The sequence below is a fragment of the Lissotriton vulgaris genome, chromosome 12 (assembly GCF_964263255.1).
Source record: "Lissotriton vulgaris chromosome 12, aLisVul1.2, whole genome shotgun sequence".
Taxonomy (NCBI): Eukaryota; Metazoa; Chordata; class Amphibia; order Caudata; family Salamandridae; genus Lissotriton; species Lissotriton vulgaris.
In genome coordinates this window covers 430283633-430309068 of record NC_141700.1, presented here as the reverse complement: position 1 = coordinate 430309068, position 25436 = coordinate 430283633, and the positions used below count along the sequence as shown (strand labels likewise).

The 25436-nt window shown below is 45.0% G+C and overlaps 1 protein-coding gene across 1 annotated transcript in view; it reads right to left on the bottom strand.

The window, feature by feature from the left end:
- Positions 1–22111, bottom strand: part of SLC6A2 (solute carrier family 6 member 2) — a 1509850-nt gene extending 1487739 nt beyond the window's left edge. Inside the window, exons 1-2 of the mRNA XM_086945193.1 lie at positions 21667–22111; positions 20434–20891 (exon numbers count right to left, since the gene is read on the bottom strand). Of these exons, the coding sequence (XP_086801319.1) occupies positions 20434–20758 (325 nt within the window). The 5' untranslated portion in view covers positions 20759–20891; positions 21667–22111. The remainder of the gene's footprint in view (positions 1–20433; positions 20892–21666) is intronic.
- Positions 22112–25436: the final 3325 nt, after the last annotated feature.

The window sequence follows — 25436 nt, the reverse complement described above, 5'->3', positions numbered from 1 at the left end:
AAGACTCGTTTTCTTCTTGTTAAGCGAATTCCTGGGGATATCATTGTGGGAACTTTATTTTTTAAGATCTCAATTTCATGAATCTTCTTGTTTTCTATTTACTTTCTTTGCTGCTGCTTTTGTGTGGACCGGTTTATTTTCTTCAGGGATTTTTGTGCAATCCACACTTTCAACTTTGGACTTTTATTTGTAGAAGAGGAAACTAAAGAAATAGTTTGATGGTGCATCTTTCTTTGGTTAAATATAGGACAGTTTGGAAGTGATGGATTTTGTGCGCTCACATCTTCAGTGTCTTGAAACAATTTACGAAGCAAATATATATTTTCTCCCTTTCCTACAGTTTTCCCCTCATTCTTTTTATCTATATTGTAAGTCTGCATTGGAACTGAACTTTTCTCATTACATGAAAATCGTATTCCCTACTGCATTTCTCTTTGTTCAGGTTTTCCATATGGTCCTCCTATATGATTTTCTTTAGAGATCGATAGTGAAGAATTAGATTGTTTCGTTTCACGGGTAACTAAAAATCTCAAGATTTGTGTTACTGTGTCCAATGATTGATCAAAAATAATGTCGATTTTTCCAGAAGTAAGAAAACACATTCTAGCACTCTCTGTAGAGGGAGAAGCGAATCAGAAAAGATTTCTTGATGAGATGTAGGCTGTGGAGATAAGAGGAGAGGAAAGTCTAGCGAATGGGATACGTTTTCTTATGTACATGGGAAGTGGGGTGGCAGAGGCGCCAAAGGAGGACTTGTCTTGTTCTGTAAAATCTTGGTATCTCCCATTACACTGAAACGCAAACATAGTTAGAAGCACTTCTCCCATGGAGCAGGAATTGTTTGGGGGTGTACTGGAGGCTTAGGGAAATTTCAATTTGCATATCCCATACAGCCTCTTTTCTGTCAAATTGTATATTCACAAAGCCACTTGCAACTTTAGACTCTTCAGTGAATTGTCCACTTGCCTGTTTCAGTTTCTGAGGAACTGAAAGGATGGAACAAAATTTAGTAGAATTTGAAAGCTCTTACCCTATGTTGATGGAGCCATGAGTTACCTCATTGGCTGATCAGAGCAGACTATACAGACATACAGACATAATGCCACTCAACAATTTTAGACACTGAGAGGAGAGAAGAAGAAGAAGGCAGTTGTGATCCAGTAGTAAAAAATGTCCCCTTCTGTGTAATGAACAAATTGTATCAGGGTCTGCCTAGGAGTATAATAATCACTTTCATCTCAATATTGGCACCCAACAGTATTAAACAAGAGTTTTTAGTGTTAATATGTGCGATATCTACAGCACCTCAGGAGTTGATTAGGAATATGTAATAGAGTCCTTCCCTATCTTAATGTGGGCTATGTTTAAAATCATGATGACTTGAAGGAGGGTAATCAAAAAGAGTTATCCACGAAATTTCCAATAGGGAGCTAAATATTCTAAGGTGAGTGAAATATAACTGTGTGAAGCCCGGAATTGCCAGTGGAGGGGGCAGGATATTTCAAGCCCCAGCAACGCTTGCTGCTGCCGCCACACAGAGACACCATCATTTCTGTGCCAGGAGGCGCTTAATTAGCTGCTCGGGGCTCCCGCAGCACGGGAAGCACGGAATGGCAGGAGACTCCGTGCTCCAGCAACACTTGTAGCTGCCACCGCATGGAGACACCATCATTTCTGTGCCTGGAAGCGCTTCATCAGCTGCTCGGTGCTCCTGCAGTGAGCAAAACCTGGAATTGCCAGTGGAGGGGGCAGGAGACTCCAAGCTCTAGCAACGCTTGCAGCTGCCACCACATGGAGGCCCTGTAATTTCTGCGCCCGGAGGCGCTTCATCAGCTGGTCGGGACTCCCGCAGCGCAGAACATGTTCTGTCGCGCCGGGGCCAAGGGCGGGCCTGTCTGCGCCCATCTGCTGCTGTTCGAGGCTGGGCTGGGCCTTTTCTCTTGGGCGGCACAGAAGGTCTCATGCAACTATATTAGTCCTGAAGAGCCCTGTCACTCTTCTGGACACCACATGAGTCACAGGGCACGAAAGATGCCCCTATAGTGAGTATTTGCCTACCAGTGTGGTTTGGTCTTTGCCCTGCTGTTTGGCATTTGGAGTCCCTTTTTGATTTGGACATAATGTGAAAGAGAAAGGCAGCCCCTGTGGGTACCTTTTCTGGCATGAAACGTGCAACTATTGATTCTTTCTTGGTGAAAGAAATAGATCGGGCAGAGAGGAGGCTCTCGTTGGATCTGGGTGGCCCCTCTCTCCCTTTGCTTGGTGCATTCTCAAACATGGCTAAACAAAAATCTCCAAAATTAGCATTGGGCCGTCCTGGTGGCTTTAGATCCCACTAGCCCTAGTAACCCCCCTCCGGGGTTCATCAACAACAATCAGTTCATAGCTTCTGATCAGTGAGTGGACTTGGGGGGCTCCCAAGCTCTCAAGAGGTTGTGGTGATTCAACAAGAACAACAAGACTGCACATAAAGCAGAGGGAACCGCAAATAGCAACTTGAAGGGCGTAGAAGAGCTCTGGGCTCCCTTAAAGCAAAACGTTACCAAAGTACTGACTGATCTATTGACTAAGTTTTGTAACAAATTCACCTAAGTAATGTCAAACTCTAGAGATACATTAGGTAGAGTTGAAAGTGCTTTAGCCTCTATTAATCAAGTACCTTGACCACGTACTCACAGCCACAGACAGTACAAACTGGAAATTCTCCTCCTGATATGCCGAGCAGTAGCCAGTCCCTCATTACTAATTCTAGGGTAACAGGAGTGGAGAACCGTGAACCTGACCTTTTGGGTATTTGGCTTTGACCACTCAACTCCCGTCCATGCTGTTCCGACTCTACCTATCAGTGTGCCAACTGACACAGCAACGAGAAGTAGTAACAGACAACGTATCTGCCGACAATAGCCAAGGTTTACCAATAATTGATCTTTCCCCAGCCTGCTGGTCCTAGTTTGTTTGCGAGGTCTTGGTTTTCGAAGGGATGAACCCACTGACCAACTAATTAACAAAGTGACTCATTGGTTATTCAGACATGCTAGATTTAAGGTGGAAGGCCACAGGTCCATTCTGATGGCTAGGAGGGTTTCATGGATAGGACGGTCTAGAAAAACATTTGAGGGAGCTAGTGTGATCACATTTAGATTTCCAGAACTAGCATGAAATATTTTGCTACAGACCTTCCACCTCTTCTATGAGTATGGTATTAAGTCTCTACCATTGGTTTTTTTATTGGCCCACCTATAAAACCATAAGTAGTAGTCATATTTTATCTCAGGATGGGGCCTCTATTTCCACATGGGGAATACAGACAACTCTTAACCCTTATACTCCCTTGAGGGACCTTAATGACCCAGATTGACAGCAAGAGTGCAATGGTAAAAGCAATGTCAGTGTCATGCCTGTGGAATGACTGATACAGAGACCGGCGAACAGGGAGATAGTGTCTGGTGTAAACGGAGGCCACTTTTCTAGTCGCTCAAGCAGTACTGGGCCTAGTAGGCCAACGGCGGGTTTCACTGCGCATCTTTTAAATCATATCCAGGGTATGGAGGAAATTAAAATTGTATTTCCTGGAATGTGGCAGGTTTATCCGCAAAATTAGCTGATGATAAGTGGCTCCAAATTGTTTGATGCTTTAATATAATTTGCATTCAGGAGTCCTGGGAGAATGATGCTAATTTGTTTCCCCGCGGGTTATAAAACGTTTTTCTGCCCGGAAGAGGGTTCTAGAACAGGAAGAGAAAGGGGTGGCTTATCATCTTCATAGCCCTTGGGATCTGTGGATCCATGAAGTACCTGAACTGGGATTCCAAAGTAGCACAAGGCCTCAAATTAGTGGTCGGCATATCGCTTCGGTTCACACTAATCAATTTTAATAATGCGAAACATAAGAACCATGGACCCTCAAGTCTTATGGAATTAAGTGGTCACCTTCAGTCATTACAGGGTGAAGGCCTACCGCAAGAGAATTTTATTTTATTAGGAGATTTTAATTGTTATTTATGTCCGGATCTAGCACAGAATCTGCTAGACTAGTCCACATTTCCGACCAGGGAGGGATTACATCTGGAGCATTCCTTAGAAGGTCATGAATTGAATGCTCTCCTAAATACATATGGCTTAATATATACCCTAGATCTGATTGCTAATCACTCTGACTCTCCTGTGTCTCCGACCTACAAAGGCAGGGTATGTGCAACAATTATTGATTTTATTTTTGTTTCTTTTTCTTTGGGATGGTTTATATCTTCTTTTAAAATTTAACACAGTCCTTCTAGTGATCATAACCCTTTGACTTTGGTGCGTGAAGTGCCGGGCAACCAGCGTGTGTCCCATTGGAAAATGTGGGCACACTTGCGGCAATTGATCAAGGGAGGTGTTTAAAATGTGGTCAAAGTTAGAAACCAATGCTTTTAATCATTACCTTTTCAGAATGAGAAAATAGGAGATTTTAAAGTGTTTAGAATTCTTAGCTCCTGGAAAAGAAACCATACATACATTCATTGCAATTGCTCATTCAGTCACCAGCTTCCTAATTGTCCCGGTAGTTACCCCTCCTTCTGAATATCCGAAATGGTGTGATAGCGAGGGCTCCCAGGCTCTGTGGCAACTCAAGATGGCCCTGAAACAGATTCCATGTGACAGAACCTGGGTGGCCAGTTGTCGAGTAAGTACAAGGGGGCAATTAAGGGACAAAGTGCTTGCTACAAAAACGAGCCTGGGAGGAGTTAGTAGAAGCAAGTGAACAGAGGGACTGCACCCTTTTCTGGAGGTCTTTAATAGCCCCTATTTCTCAGAGCCGGAAAAACCGGGACTACGTCATAATATTACCTTGGAGCAATGGAAGGCCCATTTTGAGGGAAAGAATCAAGACAGCTGTATATTTTCTAGGGCATCTGGGCACCGCTAGGAGAATGGCACTAAATTATATACTGGGATGAGTATCCAGGTGATGGTGCTAGCAGCGTGAGGAGAACCAACCGCCTCCTCAAACACTTTGTGGCCTAGGCCAGCAAATAATTGCAAACATGAAACTGTCCCCAGCACACGTAAAAGAGTGTCTCATAAATTGCAGTGCATGCACAGAGGAAGCATAAAGTCTTTAAAATAGATATGGTTTCTCTTGTTTTTTTTCCTTATGTCTTCAGACAGAAACAGCCGACAGTCGGCTGTTTCTGGGGACAATTTCATGTTCCCCATTTTGAGGGAGTCAATAACTATGGACAAAGTGAGGAACTAATTAAACTCTTAAATCCCCCATTTAGTGATAGATCAATTACTTTTACTCTTGATGAGGTCAGGTTGTGTATTGAGGGATTGTCCCGGTACAAGGCCCCCGGACCCGACAGGATCCCTCCGGACCTTTTTTGTGGCAATACCGATGTTTGGGTCCCGGTTTTAACCAGGGTGCTAAATTCCACAGTAATGACTGTAATACCTATTTCGTGGTCAACTGCTACCTTTGTCCCAATTCTCAGGAAAGGCGATAGGGACAATTCTTGTTGTTACCATCCTATATCCCTTATTGGCACTACTGTTAAAGTTCTTGGCAGGGACATATTAAATAGGCTTGCTAATTGGGCTGATACTAATCGAATTATTTTGGAGGTGCAATATGGATTTCTAACAAGAAAGTCAACAACAGACCAGTGGCTTAATATTTATCTTTTAATTTCTAAATATACGATAGCCAAACCCGGAGCTCTCTTCCTGGGTTTTATGGACCTCGCCTCTGCATTTGACCAGGCAAACCGCAGTGAACTGTGGACTCTACTTGGTGACCTAGGGGTCGACCCGTCAATAATAAATGTTTTAATGACCCTTCATATTAACACTACTGCTGTAGTCAGATATACTTAGGAAGGGAACATCACTGATCATTTTAAATGCTCTAGGGGGTCAGACAAGAATGCATACCTGCTCCTTTTTTATTTACTTTATATATTAATGGACTAGAATCATCCTTGATTTCTTTATTGACTGATACCCCTAGGGTAGGCAGGAGACCAGTCCCAATCTTGTTGTGTCCGGATGACGCAGTATTGCTAGCACAAACATCAAGGGGTTTGCAGGTCCAACTAGACGTGGTTGTGTCTTTTTATTAACGGGATGGACCTGTCACCAAATTTAAGTAAATCGTATATTATGGAATTCGGTTAGCAGTCCCCTAGACGCAACACTTACAAAGGAGGTACACATAGTTGAGCGAAGGTCTTAGCTTTCTTTTACTTAGGAATCTTATTTGATGAGAAACGTAATTGGACACACTTTCAGGAGGGAAAGCTATTGGACATGAAAAAGTCATTGGGAGCTATTGCAAACTATCACATAGATTCATCATCAGCATGTTTTGCGAGTCTGTAATAGCGATTATTAACCCTTTCGTTGCTCATGACGAGCTCAGCTCGTCATGATGCACGGTTGAGCTGTGCTGATGACGAGCTGAGCTCGTCATGAACAATGGGAAAGCAAAGGATCCAGCACCGGGGGGGAAAACACCTAGCAGCCAAGGTGTTAAGGAATCGCTATTACAGACTCGCAAAACGGGATTCATGTAGAAATCGCAATATTTATTGTGATTTCTACAGCTTCCTTATTTGCAATTAGCTAATTGCTCATCGCAAATAAGGAATAACTCCCCATTCATTCCTATGGGCCTAAAGGCTCATAGGAATGAATGGGAAGACATATCAATGTGCGAATCGCTATTAGCGATTCGCATGTTGAGTTTGCGATTTCAAGGGTGCAGGGGTGTCCAAAGGACACCCTGTTGCACCCCTGAAATGATATTGGATGCTGGTGTTATGCACACACATGTCCCAAGGACATGTGTGTGTGTAACATACAACTTAGAAAAATGCATTTAAGTGCATTTTTCTAAGTTTCCGCTAATTACCACGAGGTTTGACTTCGCGGTAAATCGCGGCCCAAAATAGCAAATTCACAATTTTTAAATGTTTCATGAATTGCATTTAAGGAATCTCACATAGAGATTCCTTAAAGGCAATTTCTCGCAAATTTGCGAATTCTATAATAGCGATTTTTGCATTTGGGATGATGAATCCCAAATGCTAAAATTGCGCTCGCAAAAGGCTCAGAATCTGGCCCTTTGCGAGCCGAATTTCCGTTGATGAATCTGGCAGTATGCCCCTAGACTAGGCACATGGTCCCTGGGGGTGATTTTAAAGTTATGTCATTCCTTCTGTATTGTCAAGGCTTTATATGGAAGTGAGGTATGGGGGTAAACGGTGGTCAAAAATTACAGAAAATAAATATTTTAGACAAATTCTGAAAGTCCCTCAGGGCAGGGCCGGACTGGCTACCGGGCAGTCGTGTGTGCTGCCGAGCTGGGGGCTAATTCCTCTTTGGTGGGCGCTTATTTCATTGAAGGGGACCTGCGTGTGCAATGAAATAAAAAAGCAATATGAATTTTGTTTTTCACACGCAGGTCCCTATCAACGAAATCAGCCCCCAGCTCGGCAGCACACGCAACTGCCCGGTAGCCAGTCCGGCCCTGCCTCAGGGTACCCCCTCGTATTGTGTACAAAAAGAATTAGGCTCTAAGTACATAATGGATTTGATGGTGGTTAAACCTCTGTTGTGCTGGGTAAATATTTGGTCTAGTGAGGAAGCAGGTTTTAACCGATTATTAATTAAGGACTGCCTCTCACTCAACCATGCCCTTAAAATCCCATGTTTAATATATATTAAGGAGACCCTCACAGCTCTAGGTAGAGCAGATATTTTCACGAGATATGATGCAGTGAAGCCACAGGACAAGAATATTGTTAAAGAGTTGTTTTTTAAATATCTTACAGCTTCCTGGGAGGAAAAGGAGCTTAGGAAACCCATGGTAATGGGGCATGTCCTGGTTAAGTCGTTGCAGGGCATGGAGCCTTATCTATTTTAACAAGTGCTCGTGACATATTTTTAATTACCTGTTTTAGATCAAACTTGTTCCACCGTTTATTGGCATCTCCTCCTGGTTTTGTATTACACGTAGAAGCGAGAGGTCCCTGTGGCTGCGACAATAGAACTCCACAGGATACCCTACACTTTGTTCTCCTATGCAAATATGTTACGCATCCTAGGCAATTGTTTCTTAAACTGATTTTAAAGGAACTAAGATTTAGGCATGCCCATGTAGCTCTATTGTATTTGCAACTTGTTCCTAATGTTCACATGCTTTTTAGTGTTATTAACTTTTTAAGAGCTGCACTAAGGTCAAGAAACTCTAGCAGTGATTGATGACTATAAGGATATTTGCTATATTGCACACTTTTGTGACATGCTGTTATAAATGAATTTGATGTTGATTTTAATTGTGGTTTCTTCTAGGGCTGTGACTACTGCGTACCCGTGTAGTTCTATTGTATTTGTATCTCCTGCCTAATGTCCGCACGCTTTTTAGTGTTATTAACTTTTTAAGTGCTACGCTTAGGTCAAGTAATTCTAGATGTGTTTGATGAATACATGGATATTTGCCATTTGCACATTTTTGTTATTTGCTGATAAAAATAAATTTGATGTTGATTTTAATTGTGGTTTCTTTTATGGTGGTGACTACTGCTGAATAAAGATTATTATTATTATTAACTGTGTGATGAACAAAGGGTTCCGTAAATCGTGGTACACAATCACTTTTGCAGGTTTGGCATCAGTGAAATTCATGGAAGTTCAAAATATTTTGATCTCTGTTACATTTGAAAATAGCTACATTCAAATTATTAGGATTCGTTTTTCTATCCACATGTGTGTGCCTCATTTGCCAGGCCAGCTTTGTTACTATCATTTTTAGGGAAAATTATTAAATATGATATACTGGATTCATGGAATAAAGTCGTGTTGCTATCTGAACTGATTTGAGAACTGGAATCTTTTGGGAAGGTCATTAAAAAACACATTTGTTAAAGAGACATATGCAGAAATGAAAATATATTAGATATTAGGTAATCAAAATAAAAAAATCCTATGACTCCATATGCGAAGCAAGTCCTCCTATTCTGTTTAAAGGGAGACATTATATCGCCCTGATGACTAATTCCAAAAAATTGATGACTTGGGAGGATTCGTTTTCGCAAATCATATTAATGTATGTATAATACAAGGTAAAAAAATAATGTTCAGTGATTCATTTGTGGCAATGGTTACATGAGATGGTCCCCAGTATTCATTTTTGGTGGACAGATACTTACTTTCCATTAACTCACACAAAAGAGAGGTAGGATTGTCTACTATGGTTCAGTTCATACCAAAAGGCAATTGAGACTTTTATGACTTTATAGAGTGTAAAACACCTTATTTTCTAATTCTTACACCACAAATGTAAATAATGTTTACATTTTTTTTTAATAACGGAAGTTTTTAATACTGTAAGCTTTTATTAACTGTAGAATAAAAGTATTCTTCTTATTCTATTCTTCTATGGTTCAGTAGTGTCATGTGCTCTGTGAAAAAAGACTGCCCTCACTCACAAATTTGTGAGTGAGGGCAGTCTTTTTCACATAGCACATGCCAATACTGAACCATAGTACACATTCCTACCTCTCATGTGTGAATTGTATTTTGACTGGTGGGTCGGGTAGGAATGCAACCTCTCTACCCTTTTTGTGTGGATTAACTTACTTTTCTTTATCAGACTTTGTCCCATATAAAGTGAGAGAATGCAGTCAAAGGAGAAAAGAGGAAGCGGAAGGTAGGAAAACAGTGGCAAAGGGAGAACAAGCAGGTATGAAAAAGAGCCTACAAGAGAGAGCTACAGAGACAGAGAGCAGGCAGAAGAAAGGGACACAAGGTGGAATCAAGACTAGGCAACCTGGTTTCCACTGTCTGCCGTGAGAAGTCCTGTGTGATGACGATTTTCTGACCACCCCATCTCAAGCTCTGTCCTTTCCTGGCGAAGGAGAAAATCGCCTCAGTGTGGTTGGCGCGGAGTGGCTTGCATATAATAGCCCGTGGACCTCTCCCGTGCTGAGGTTTTGTTGCCGGCACTCTATAGGCTCTGTCCACCTCGAATGGCCTGTCAAACTCTAGGCCGGTCAGCTTTGGTAGGAGTTCTTCCAGTAGGGCTGTGCATGACCCAAGTGTGTCCTCCTTCCCTTAGGGAACTCCTAGAAGCCTTTTGTTCCCTTTCCTGCAGCGGTTGTCCTGCTCCGCCAGCAGTTTCTGCAGATCGCTGGTTGTTTTGGCCATGTATCCCATGTCCATGTGTGTCTTGTTGGTGTTGTCCTCTAGTTCACTTATCCTCTTTTCTGCCGCGTCAATTCTGCAGTTCATCTTGCTTTGGTCTGCTCTTATGGCGGCCAGTTCGAGCTGCGTGTTATCTATTGTCTTTTTCGTGGCCTTGGCTAGCTCGTTTCCTTCGTTTGTTTTCTTTAGGAGTGTATCCAGTGTTGTTGCTTCGTTTTTTTGGTCTTGTTTCAGCTTTGAGGGAGAGTCTGGCTGGTCCTTTCTGACCATTTTGCTCTCACTTGCGTTTTTGTCGTTGCGTTCCGCCATGGTCCCGAACCCGCTTTTGGCTAGATATGTGCACAGCCTGTCGTCCTTCTGATGTTTTGCCGGGTCGGTTTTTGTGTTCTTTGTTGTTGCTTCTCTGTGTGTAGGTTCGAGGTCAGCGCAAAATCTGCTCGGCCACCGGACCGTCCTTGTCCTCGTCTTGGCCCCCACCAGCTCAGTGACCCTTCCGCGACGCCCTTCCTCACCAGCCTAGGACGCTCTGCCTGTCAACTCCTCTCGATCTTGGGCACAGCCCTCTTGGCGAGGTATTGTGTTGGGCCTGAGGCTACTCTAATGTGGTGCTCTTTGTTGCATATCACTTGTCGGGGCTACTCTTACTGGATCTCCTTGTTGAAACTGGGGTTATGCTTGGCAGGTTTTTAGAGCGTGGACCTGTACCTCCCCATGCGATTGAGCAGGCCGCTGCACCTCCGTCCGCTGTGGCCGTCCACTGTATGCTGTATGCTGATGCAGCCTCCTGCGCCGATGCTCCCCCCACGTTTGTTATTAGGTTTGATTCTGTTCCGGCTCTGTGTGTCCTTATTCGCGTAGGCCTTTTGACTCGTTAGGTCATGCGCTTCCCTGTAATTTTTAGCTGCTGCTTTGTGTGCCTGTGCTTGTGGACTTCCTTTGGGCCGCTCTGCGTCTGCTTCCTAGTTGACCTTCTACTCACAGCGGCAGTTAAAACAATCTTAGCGAACTGGAAGAGCACCGGCATGGCGACATTCAAGAGATGGGTCAACTGGATAACCTTCCTCAGGGGGGGCGGACAACATCACGGCAAGGTCCTCAACCTGTCACACAGCAAGAAGCGAGATGTGGGCCTCCCTAGACGCACATTTAGGGTCACACAAGCCCCCGTAGACAGGGAACAGCCCAGCTCCGTTGGGGTAACCAGCCACAGGCCAGAGAAGACCCACTTGCTAAGGTCTGTCTCCACCCCGCCACCCGACCCCCCCCCTATCCCTCCTTTCTCACTTTCTATCATGTCTATAGGGGCCTACAGATACGCTGTCTCCCAATATCAGCCGCCATGCCAAATGCTGAATGTAACCACAAGATGCCTGTAACCCATCTGTATGTGCCCCCGCATTACCACTGCACTGTATTACAAATATCTTCAATAAAAAATCTTTGAAAAAAAAAAAGTCTAGACAACCTTGATTTTTGACAACCACAGTTCCTAAGAAACACGTTGGCCATCTCAACTTTTTTTTAACCAAATAAGTACTGTAAATATCCTTTAACGCACTACTGTTGAACTAATAAACTTAGTGGCCTATAGATGACAAGCATATTTAGAAACCAATTTGCTAAATGAATCTTGGAAGTCAAATGTTGTCCCTCTTCTTCTCAACAAGATCTTCATCGAGCAAGAACATGAGTTTTTCACCTACAGGTGGCGAGGTGACACTTTATCAACTGTGAAGTGGGATGTTACAAATATGTTACCTTTTACTGTGAAAGTGGACAGTCATGCCCTGGGGAAACAAATGACAATGATGTTCGGGAAATATATGAAAACACCAACAACTTGTATATGGAGTACTATGGAATCTAGGTAAAGGCAAGAGCTGCACATTTCCCAAATTAATCATTGCTACTTTTGACGGAGACTAGCAATCTCATCAAACACCTTTGCAAACGTGTTTATGCAATAACACCTGATCCAAAGAGGTTGAGCCACAGAGCTTTCTGTGAGGTGATGTGAAAAAGTGTTGACATTTGTGACAAACAGCCGAACGTGGTGTTAAATTCGGGGATGGACTGAGAGCCAACAGCATATTTATAGCTGCTCATGAAAAGGTTTCAAGACCACTCCATGCTCAGTAGCATAGAAAAAATGCAAGGGGTCCTAATGTCAGCAAGCAAAATTACCCCTCATCCCATAGTGGGGTTGTAGAAAAAAGCTCTAATGAAGGTGCAGTGGGCCCTACACAACCGTGGGCCCCCATGCCACTAAACCTGCTGCACTGCTGGTAGCTAAATCCTTATCCATATTAAGATAATCCGGCAAGTGTATTGAGCATGGCTGACATGCTACAGAAGGGCTTGAGGAAGACAAGGGGGTTAGGATTTCTCATCAAGAATTATTTTTTTTAAGATTGCAATGAATGTAAACATTTTATTGCAAATTTGCTAATACATTAGCTATAACGCCACAGCTCAGCTTGTATAAGAAGTCCTGAAGAGAACCTCAGGGCATATTTTAATACTTGACAGTGCTCAATTTGAGCTGGTAGTTTCTGGTGCTCGGCCCTGTATCTTACATTTTAACGCAAGCACTTCTGACACTGACACATGGTGGCGCTCTTTATCTAATTTAGACATAAGCACAAGAATAGTTGTTTAATAATATACATTAGAAATGGCTAATACATGCCACCCAAGTCATTTTTATAGCCATGGGATCATGGAGTAGTCTGAATTGGCACACTTGTAGGAGTTTGATCGTCAGTAGTTGTGTTGGTACTGTAACTGGAAGGATTAGCAGAGGCTATGGGTGGTGCAAGCTGCAGTGGACAGTACAAAAGGAGGTGGTGATGGACAGAGCATCTGAATAAATCAAACACTCACACCCAGTCAAAAGATCTGGGTTTAATCCATCACCGTTCTTTAGCCCACTCTGCCACCCCAGTTCAGACATGGCTATATGCAAATCAGTCTGACCATGTGCCTCATGGGAACAGTCCAGCCCGAACTGCCAAGCAATGTCTTCCCTGGACCGGAAACAAGCTTCCGAGGACCGGTTTCTGACATTCCAGACGTCTTCAGCCCGGCTTGCTTGAATCCAGTGGCAAAGTGAGCAAGTGACTCACGTCTGAGCATACCCTGCCACACTTATGGTGGCCAAAAGCGGTACAAAAGGGGGTGGTGATGGACAGAGCATCTGAATCAATCAAACACTCACACCCAGTCAAAAGATCTGGGTTTTATTTATTTATTTATTTATTTTTAGAGTTTTATATAGCGCGAACTTGATCCGATTAGGTTATCAGAGCGCTTTACATAGCACCAGTTCCGTTACATGTTATCAATGCACTTTACATAGAATCAGTTACAAATACATAAAGACCACATTTCTTTTGTTCTAGTGAATAGGGTATCTCTTCACACGAGGGAAGGTATACACCTGGCTATACTCCGACAGTCACACAGGCGACTAGTCGTTAAAGCTATATCTCTAAACACAGGGAGGGGATACACTTGGATATAGCGCGAACTTGAACCGATTAGGTTATCAGAGCGCTTTACACAGCACCAGTTCCATTATATGTTATCAATGCACTTTACATAGAATCAGTTACAAATACATAAAGACCACAATTCTTTTTGTTCTAGTGAGTAGGGTATCTCTTCACATGAGGGAAGGTATACACCTGGCTATACTCCGACAGTCACACAGGCGACTAGTCGTTAAAGCTATATCTCTAAACACAGGGAGGGGATACACTTGGATACAATCTAAAAATCACATAGGATCCTAGTCATTAGAGTTATCTTCAATCTACACAGGAGGGATATGACTGGAAATACTCCAAGGGTCACATAGGAGTGGTAGAGAGTATAAAGGTCCACTGCAAACACTAGTGATAAGAGTCAACTAAATACACATAGGAAGGGATATGACTGGTTAAACTCTAATAGACGCATAGGGGTGGTATATGGTGTAAGGACTTCAGCGAATACCAAAGCTTAGCATTATTGCAATAGGTCAAAGATGCAATCACAGCATAGAGGAATGGTGGGTGGGATGCAAGGTATGGAGGGAAGGGCTAGAGTCCAGCGAAAACTGTCCGAAAAACAGCAGCAAAGTGTCATTCAGGATAGCACGCAAGTCGAGAAGTCCCGGAGGGAAGGCGGGAACCCAGGGGGGAGTTGGAGGCCAGCTGCAGTCGAATCGCCATCTTGGAGAGCCTGCGATCATCAGAGTTCACCAGAGGCACTGTCCTCACAGCGTACCGTACACAGCCACAGGCAGCAGAAGGTGGTGACACGGCTCGGGAGACCTGTGCCCAGCAGGAGTAGTCGCTGGCGCTGTGGGGCGCGAGGGCCAGGGTCCCCTCGAGCAGGGCCCCCCCTCGGAAGTTGCTTTACCGCAACGCTGTTCGGAAACGCTGGGTCTAGTCGGCAAAGTTGGTGGTGCAAGGACCCACCCTGGGGGACAGCCTGGAATCAGGCGGAGAGATCGGGGGCTAGACCAGAGGCCGGGGGAGGCAGGGGTGAACCAGAGGTCCTCGGAAGCTTGTTTCCGGTCCAGGGAAGGCATGGCTTGGCAGTTCGGGCTGGACTGTTCCCATGAGGCACAGGGTCAGACTGATTTGCATATGGCCATGTCTGAACTGGGGTGGTGTGGAGTGCAAAAAAAGATGGATTTAGGCCCAGATCTCTGTACTGGGGTGAATGTATGACATTGTTCTGCATTCTGTCCATCAACTGTGGTTTTTGCATTTGTCACCCCGAGTGCGATGGGTATGCTCAGACGTTAATCCCATGCACTCCACACCACTGGATTCAAGCTAGCCGGGCTGAAGATGGCTGGAATGCCAGAAACCGGTCCTCGGAAGCTTGTTTCCGGTCCAGGGAAGGCATGGCTTGGCAGTTCGGGCTGGACTGTTCCCATGAGGCACAGGGTCAGACTGATTTGCATATGGCCATGTCTGAACTGGGGTGGTGTAGAGTGCAAAAAAACGATGGATTTAGGCCCAGATCTCTGTACTGGGGTGAATGTATGACATTGTTCTGCATTCTGTCCATCAACTGTGGTTTTTGCATTTGTCACCCCGAGTGGGATGGGTATGCTCAGACACGTGAGTCCCATGCACTCCACACCACTGGATTCGAGATAGCCGGGCTGAAGACGGCTGGAATGCCAGAAACCGGTCCTCAGAAGCTTGTTTCCGGTCCAAGGAAGGCATGGCTTGGCAGTTCGGGCTGGACTGTTCCCATGAGGCACAGGGTCAGACTGATTTGCATATGGCCATGTCTGAACTGGGGTGGTGTGGAGTGCAAAAAAACGATGGATTTAGGCCCAGATCTCTGTACTGGGGTGAATGTATGAAATTGTTCTGCATTCTGTCCATCAACTATGGTTTTTGCATTTGTCACCCCGAGTGGGATGGGTATGCTCAGACGTGAGTCCCATGCACTCCACACCACTGGATTCAAGCTAGCCGGGCTGAAGGCGGCTTGAATACCAGAAACCGGTCCTCGGAAGCTTGTTTCCGGTCCAGAGAAGGCATGGCTTGGCAGTTCGGGCTGGACTGTTCCCATGAGGCACAGGGTCAGACTGATTTGCATATGGCCATGTCTGAACTGGGTTGGTGTGGAGTGCAAAAAAACGATGGATTTAGGCCCAGATCTCTGTACTGGGGTGAATGTATGACATTGTTCTGCATTCTGTCCATCAACTGTGGTTTTTGCAAGCTGCAGTGGACTCCAGAGCAAGAACCACTGCATTTTGTTTTACACATTAAGGACTGATACTTCAGTGTCAGCACAGTAACCAGAAGCATTGTGTTGCAGCACAAGCAAATCATTGGTGTGCCCTCAAGAAAAGTGTGTGCTGTTTCAGGATTGGATGGAATGAGGTTCCACCACACAAACAAGCCATGAAAGATAACCCTTAACTCTCCAAGAACCAGGAAGTTTGCATGGGTCTCCAAATATAGAGTCCAGCTCTAGTAGGCTCCAAATCTATGCCATGTCTTCTTCTTAGCATGTGTATTTTAGTGAAGTTGGCTACAAGATTATGTATGGATGGCACCTGTGCCAGTGATATGGAGCCAATCTACTTCTACATTGTATGATTGCTTGAAAAAGGTGCAGACTTTGGAACTTCCATTCTCATTTTGAGAGATTGCCCAAGAATCCTAGTTGTCACGACAGCTAATTTATCTTAGTTACGGAGCCGGTAGACTTGCTACAGCAAAATCATATCTGGCTGTCTCAAGTACTTAAATTCCTACTGGTGTAAAGACCTTCATAGTCTCAATACTGTAATGTGGGAATTGCCTGTTCTGGTTACTGTGTGTACCTTACAGCTAATGACATTCATTCACATTAAGCCTGGGCTAAATTTTAATTATGCTGGTAAAACTTGCAAAATTCCGGAATTTTATTTTAAAGGAAAAATGCAAATATCTTGAAATTACTTACTACACAATTTTGAATTACTTTAGTACGCGAACGCACATCTTGCATAAACAATTCTCACAAGTTCCTAGTGGAAGTCTGGCTTGCACTGCAAATGTCTTGGCGAGAGAATTTTACTGCTTAAACCATTCTCCAGACAGTATTTTGCAAGCCGTTTTTTTTAGTGACGTTTGATATAAGTCACACAAGATGTTGTCAAATTCCCTTTTAGGTCTGAAAACATAATTTACCATAATTTTGTGATTTTTCATGGGATTTCACAGGAGAAAGGCACAATATCGCCTTTACTACATTTCATATGTTCGTTTACAATGAATTACAAGATAAGTGGGCACGAAGAATAGAGAAATTACTTTTTCTACTAAGCTACAATCCCTTCACTTGGATCACACTCTGCAACAAGTTTTATTTTTCCGTTTGTGGCTTGTGGTTTACCGTTTATAGATCTTCATAAATAAGCGTGTTATCCTTTCCAGCACTTTGATGGTACCTACGTCATTGTTACATATATGGTGCTAGAGTTCTAAAACTTGAAAGAATAGTGGTAAGATTCCAACTTTGAATGTGCTTATAATTGTTCTGGGGTGTTTCTCAAATATTGGATGCATTGTATTTGAAGTCCTAAAAACTTTGGTAAAGTGTTGTACGAGACAAGATAAGTTGGTGAAACTCTGCCTTCCATTTATTAATGCAAGAGTTCCAACGACAACTGTTGTATCATAGTTCTTAAATATTTTCTCAGATTAAAGTCCTTCCATGTAATGTTTGAAACAGGAAATACCAATGAACACACGACCCCCAACGAGAGAAAGATGCACTGACTCGAGCCCTGAACATAGCTTCCACACAAGTGGCCAAATTGTGTGATCCTCTGAAAAACAAGTTTACCTCCCTGCATTCATTTGCCAAAACTGAGAGCGCTGACACGCAAAATACCTCCCACGTCCCACCTTAAATTTCTGTTATACATAATCAGCAACATTGAGCTGAGGCAATGGCAAGTTCAATTATACCCTCTGTCCTCGTTCGTAAAATTGACCAGAACGTATTATTTCTGTGTCTTTGGCAAATGTAATTGATAACACTGCGCATCTGATCGCAGCATCCGCGGCCCAGGAAAGTGTAGCTACTGCGGGCGCCAATGGAGATCCTGTAAGAGACAGGAAGTCCTCGGGTCGTTGTCTTGTGGGAGTAGCCGCTGTGTGTTCAGGCTTGGCTCTGAAGCCTGGACGGTGGCTGTGTGTACACATGGCACAGGCACAACCGGGGCTTTTCACGCAGGGGAAGATGCCACCCAAAAGAAGCGAGTCTTGTCATTAAAGCAAAGTTTTCATGAATAAAATATGTCAGGAGCCTAAACCATTAGCTTTTGTTACCAAGCAACAGCCACAACAACATATAAATAGATGCGCAGGCTGGGATCCTTTTTAAGCTATCCATCATCCCGCTGCCACACGGTGTCTTTAATATGTATACGGTGTAACATCTGAGCACCTTCTCAGCGCCTGAAGGATGGTCCTTGTTGTCTTTGGGATACACAATCAGACCGCACCACACAGCAGACTGTACCACCCAGCTGTAGATCCAGTGCTATACCGGCACACTGTTCCACCCAACTGCATATACAATTGTATAGTGTCTGACTATCACCCAGCTGCACATCCAGTGATATGCCTGCATACTGTACCACCCAGGTGAATATACACTTGTATACTGTCGGACTACCACCCAGCTGCGCATCCAGTTATATACCTGCACACTGTACCACCCAGCTGCACATTCAGTGATATACCTGCAGACAGTACCACACAGCTGAATATACAATTATATACTGTCTGACTACCACCCAGCTGCACATCCAGTTATATACCTGCACACTGTAGCACCCAGCTGCACATCCAGTGATATACCTGCAGACAGTACCACACAGCTGAATATACAATTATATACTGTCTGACTACCACCCAGCTGCACATCCAGTTATATACCTGCACACTGTAGCACCCAGCTGCACATCCAGTGATATACCTGCATACTGTACCACCCAGCTGAATATACAATTGTATACTGTCTGACTACAACCCAGCCGAATAACCAGTGTTATGCCTGCACACTGTACCACCGAGCTGCACATCTAGTGATATACCAGCATACTATACCACTCAGCTGCACAGCCAGTGATATACCTGCCCATTGTACCACCCAGCTGCACATTCAGTGATATACCAGCATACTATACCACCCAGCTGCACATCCAGTGAAATATCTGCACACTGTACCACCCAGATGTACATCCAGTGATGTACTTGCACACTGAACCACCCAGCTGCACATCCACTGATATACCGGCACACTTTACCACCCAGCTGCATAGCCAGTGATCTATCTGCACATTGTACCACCCAGCTGCACCTCCAATGATATCCTGGCAGTCTCTACAATCAAACTGCAAACCAGTGGTATGCCGCCAGACTTGCTACCCAGCTGTGGCACATTTAGTGATATACCAGCAGTCTGTACCAGCCAGCTGTACATCCAGTGATGCAACAGCACAATCTACCTCGCAGCTGCACTTCTAATTACATGCTGGCAGACTGTACCACCCAAATGCATATCAGGTAGTATACTGACATACTGTACCGGACATCTCCACATCCGGCAATATACAGGACGACTGTACCATTCACATCGACTGATATTCCGACATACTATACTACTAGCTGCACATCTAGTGCTACATCGACAGACGGTGTCACCCAGTTATACATTTAATGATAAACCAGACGACTCTACAGTCCAGATGCACATCCAGCAACACACCGGCAAACTGTATCACACAATTGCCTAGCCAGTGATATACCAATATACTGCACCACTCAGCTGCACATCCAGTGGTATGGAAACTGCACCACTCAGCTGCACATCCAGTGGTATAGAAGCTGCCCCACCCAGCTGCACATCCAGCTATATACAAACTGGTTAGCTATCCCCTTCAATCGTGTTCTTTCATTTCCGTTTGCCAAAGGAGTGGTTACGTTATTCTAGATATTCTAGGAGTTAAAGTTAAGTTACCTCCATACACCTCCCAAACCCGTACACAGCTGTACTCACTGTGCCTCACATTTGTTCATGCACTAACGATGCCTGGCAAGACACAACAAGAATCGGCTTGCAAGCAGCTGAGACACCTTCCAGGTGAGATATCGTGGTCGCAGCATCTACCCCGTCCCACACCCGCTGAAATAGAACGTGCACAGAGACGAGTTGTAAACTTTTTTTAAATGATGCCAGACAGTTCTCAAACCAATTTTTAGCCAACTACACTAGTCGTAAAGTGTGAGACAGACAAACACTGGAGCTTAGAAGCGGCAGAGCAGTGTAAGATTCAAAGCAGAGTTCAGTCCTAAACACGGGACAGAAGACCTGGATTCTGACTTTCAGGCCGGTTGATGTGCAAATGACTGACTGCCCCTGTGTGTGACTGGCTGGGCATGTCAACCCTTAACCCATCACTGCCTGCGTGTCAGCTCAGCCTGGCACGCAACAGACTCAAATCAACCCCAGCCCTGCAGACTTGCGTGATACGGGACTGACTGTGCTCTACCCTTTCTGAGGCATCAATATTTAGTATTACATCTCAGATTCACTATTTGAACGGCTTCGTCTGTCGGGACGATGCATTTCTTTACAAACAACTTTTTTAAAGATTTTTTTTTAAGTTACACATTGCGTATGTTTCCCCCGATGTATTGGAAATCACAGAGGTCTCGACGCTTCCCTTACCTCCTCCGTTCTTGTAGCAGAGGTAGGGGAACCTCCAGACGTTGGCAAGATCCACCGAGAAGCCGATGACAGAGAGCAGGAAGTCGATCTTCTTGCCCCAGGTCTCCCTGGCGGGCTCCCCGGGGCTGGAGGGGGGCGCAGTGTAGCGTGGTGAGGTGGCCGAGGTCCCCGCCAAGAGGGTGCTGCTGGTGTACTGCACGCCGTTCTGCTCCTTCACCAGAATGAGCTCCACGTCCTTCTTCTCGGCCGGTCCCTCACTGAAGGGGGCCACCGCCGAGAGCTTGTGCTCCGTCGGTCCCTGCTTGGTCATCCTGACTTTTCTCATCCAGATACGTTCGGGCAGCAAACTCCTGGCCAGTCCGCTCTAACGGCGTGGGACCCAGGAGACCGCGGTGGGCGCTGGCCGGGCAGGAGGCATAGGAGTGTCGCTTCTGTTTGTTGCCTTCCTCGCGCCTCAACTGCGGAAAGAAAACCCAAGACACACATGAAGCAGCAACAGGCAGTGGCAGCGCGTGAGCTCAGCTGAGGAGTGAGGCAGCCCTGTCACCTGAAGCATGCAGCAGAGCCCAGGGCCATGCTTGCCTGGGGCACCACGCATAGGAAGCTGGCTTGACCGGGATGGGAAGCTTCCAAGAGAGCACACTGAAGAGGGAAACTCTCCCCAGGAACACGAGCAAGTAATCTCGCCACAATCACCCCTCTCTCGAAATCCAACAGTCCGTAGCGCGGACAGACGCACCTTCAAAAAAGTCAGCTAACCACAGCGCCCACGCGTGCGCCTTTCAAACCCCAGCCCTCGCAGGAGAAACTTTCAAGCCTCGGGAGAGCTCAGGGGCACGGGCGCACAATCAGAACGTGGTGCACACCTGTACACTTCACAGCTCCTCAGAGCTTCGCGCGCACGTGGGTGCCCTTCCAAACGCAGCGTGCACAGGTGCCCCATTTGCTACATTCCAGCTGCCCTAAGAGCGCGCGGGCGCGGCGTTCAAGCCTCGGCAGGCATGCAGTCATTTAGGGGGGTCATATCACGATCTTATGTGCACATAAAGTCTTAAAGACTTCCGTGCACGGTAGTACTTCATAGAAGAGCCATGCCTGCACAGTAGACTAAGTACATACTTAGATATTATAACTATTAACTAACCCTTTCTTGTGCTCACACAAACGGGCATGTGATGTCAGGGTTCCTTCGCAGCCCACCCTACCCATGGGTACCCAGGCCTGGTTGCTTACCTGGCTACGGTTCAGGGAGATCCCGCCCGCTGGATCAATCGAACGGCTTGTATCCCAGGACCTCGCGCGTGCTGCCACTTCACGGACAGGTGCTCCGATTCTGGGCTCGGTCCCCTGAGCGCGTCCTGCGCCTGCCTCTAATATGGGCACTTGAAAGTGTCCCCGACCCCCTGCACTTCGGTGATAAGCTCCCGCAGATGACCGTGGAAGAGAGTGCTGTTTTTAAATCAGACTCCACTCACTGCACGTGACCCCCAGAGTCGTAAACCCTCCACACTTTCGTGCGCTCTGAATGGCCCCTCTGCAGAACGCAGACAAGATGTGACGCCGCCGATCCCTCTACGGCGCCCACGCAGCCTCCAGGAGGGGTGCTGCTGGAGGAGGGGGCGCAGGGGACCCTCTGTCTCCGAAAGGAGCAGCAGCAGAAGTAGTTCCCTGTCTGTGTAGATCTTGGCTATGTACTTTCTTTTAAATGGGAAATAGTGGGCAATCTGGAGAATGTAAAGTATGCCCCCCTAAAGGTAAAAGCTTGCAATTGGATTACAGCTAACCTGACTTAATGAAGGGTCCTGGCTGGACGCTTTCACCCTTAATGGGGAGGGACAGCGTTCGGCTCCCTGTCACAGGGGCACAATGTATTAAACAGGAACAACGCCTGTGGCGGCCACTGCACTTTACGGTACACTTTGAGTCATTAAATCACCTGTTTTTCAATAAAGGGCCAGCAGCACTCGTAAAACCATACACGAGGGCGCAAAGCGACCTCACATAGAGAGAGCACGCAACACACTGCGCTTATTCACCACACAAAGATTGTACACCGCACACAAAGTACGGACGCACTGGGTGCTTATCTCTCACATACTTTCATACCCACTGTACACGCCCTCCACACATAATACGCGCACCCACATACCACAAACGCACATTGCAGCACATGAAAATTAAACACATCCAGTCTATGCACATGTACTAAACATTGACAGTACACGTTATATACACTGCGAATAGACTTTATATTTAGAAAACACATGCATATACACTAAATGTTAGTCTCACACTCATTGTAAACTGCATCACGAAATACACAAACTACACATTCAGCACTAACACACAAACCTAAGCATGCACAAACACACACCCTACATACCACAAACACGCATTGCACATACAAGGCTCGGGCATATTCTACAAATGCACTGTAGCCACCCACTGCCCAATAGACAACACGCACACTGCGCGCCAACACTACACGCACACTGCGCGGAAACACTACGTCATGCGCCACAGACATACTACACCATGTACACCGAGCAAAGGCACAACGCATACGTACAAACACACATACATACACGCACCTGTCAAATACTGCTTGCAGGACACCTGTGGGGATAACACAGGTGCAAGGCAGTTGTGCACTGTAACAATTTTCAAAACCATATACAAACAGGCTGAGAGATGCATAAAACAGAGGTGCTTGAAGAAGCCCCAAGGAGCGCGGGTTTTCGCTAAATCACCACTGGCATCACCAGTCTGAAATAAAGCCTGCGTATACTTTACAAACATCATGCACTGAGAGAGACATTTCAACAATGCCACTTCCGCTGCCAGTATTGCATTTCTTGTTCTTATTCACACCAAGACCCCTTGGCTATACAGTCAAATGAATCGCCTACCCTGGCCACTGCCAGCCGCGAGCTTTCAGGGGCTGCCAGGCACCCCTTCAGAGTCACAGCTGCGGATTACTTGTGACCTGGAGGTAGGGTCTTTACTATAGAACCGCAAGGGGTGTTACGGGCCAGCTGCACTACTGAGGAGTATGCTCTCAACTTGCAACCTTGAAGGCGCGTAATACGTAACATCTGAGTGTCTCTTCAGCCTCTTGGAATTCTTGAAGTCCAAGAAAACAAAGCACATATGATCTGGGCACTATGCGCAGCACAGGACCAAATAATTGGCAGCGCTGACGCAGGTATGCACCAATAAAGGCAAATTATGCGCATAATGCGGTACATTCTGTCGCAGTATTTGAGTATTTTCTCGTTTGAAGGCCCGTCATTCCTCTCCGGGTAAGCATTCACTTCTTCGGTGCTAATTTAAGACCTCACTACAGCAATGAACACTGAAAAAGGTTACGAGGGTAAAGTTTGCAAAGGGCCTGTCACTTTAGGCATGGCTCATGAGCAATTATTGGTTTAGTAGCGATTGATACGCTGGAACTGCATATTTTTTTATTGATATGTACAAATTATGATGCAAACGGTGCTTATGTGGCACCAGCAGGAATCCATTTTTAGGCGGATACACCAAAACCAAAGAATGTGATAATTCTAATGTCGCTGTTTTACTATATTTCAATGGTAATGTTTATTTTTTAAGTTGTTTGTCTTCATCATAAAGCATGTTAAATTAGTTTAAAAGGGCAACTTGACTGAATATAGAGTGAAAAAAAGAAAAAAGAAAATTAACAATGGAAGTTGGCCTGCACACATCATTCTAGGTATCATAACAGACCACATGCACCCATTGAGCAACCAACATAATGTATTTGCTTTGCAGCACAGCTGCACATAACCACTATGAACGTGTTTGACACTTAAAAATAAATAGAATTGCCAATATTGAAGCCAAAAAGCAGGTAAACACTTGAGTCATGCAAAAAAAAATGAATAGGAGGACGCATGAATAAAATTTAATGTAGGTGAAGACAGTAGAATAGATGAGATTTTAGCAATCATCAGCTGAAGGGAAGTTTGGTTGGAATCTTTACAGTGAAGGAAGGGAGCTCAACTATTTGGGCGCAGCACCAGTGAAAGTACTCCAGAGCTAGTGATCCTTTGTATTTAGGGGATTTCCAGATGCAATGGTTTTGTTCCTGAGTCACACTGTTCACTAGAGATAGTGAGAAGCTTGCCAAGATAAAGTAGATTTTGCAAAGCATGAGCCATGTTATTATGGCACAGAATTTAAAATAGGTATGGGGTCTTCCACTATAAGTATCTCGACATAGGTTTAGGTTAATATGGTCTAGTTTCCTCAGGGAGATCAGTGGCCATGGAGTGAAGAATAGTTTGATCAGGATGAGTGAGTATTGGCGAACAACAGCCTGAATTGGTGTTACCGAAAGCCAGGCAAGATATCATTAGAGAGTGAACTGCTGTTTTCATTCAATGAGCAAGTATAAGGTGCGTACGTTTGTTGAGCTTGTCCAAGTAGTATTTGACAGACTGTAAAAGTCTGTTGATATGAGACAATTATGTTAAGGTAATGTCAATGGTAAAACCCAATGATTTTACAGTGGTGAAGTGAGATAGGGGGAGTAACCATTAAGCTTCAGTTCATCGAGACATGCTTAGTTAAATTGATTTTCAAAGATAAATGTGATAGAAGTGCGGTCAGTGTGCAACCAAGAGGTCCAATGGAGTTTAGTTCTCCCCGATCCCGGGATATTTAGGTGGATTTTTTTAGGTTTATTGGGCTCCCTGAAGCATTAGATAGGCTGCAGAGGTACCTTATAAGTAGAGGAGTGGCATGGTAAGTTTTTAGACATTTTTATGGTCTTTTCATAAACGTATTCGTACATGATGTTGCTCCTCACAGTGGTCCACCACAGCCACCATTTCATAACTCTGTGAGGATCAAGTGTGCAACTGCAGTGACACTCGTCACCGGAGGAAAGATGAGTATTTTCCTGATATATGCCTTTGGAAGGTCCATTCTACAATAGGAGTGTGAGCACTGGTGGCAGACTGATTTAGAAATTGAGTTAT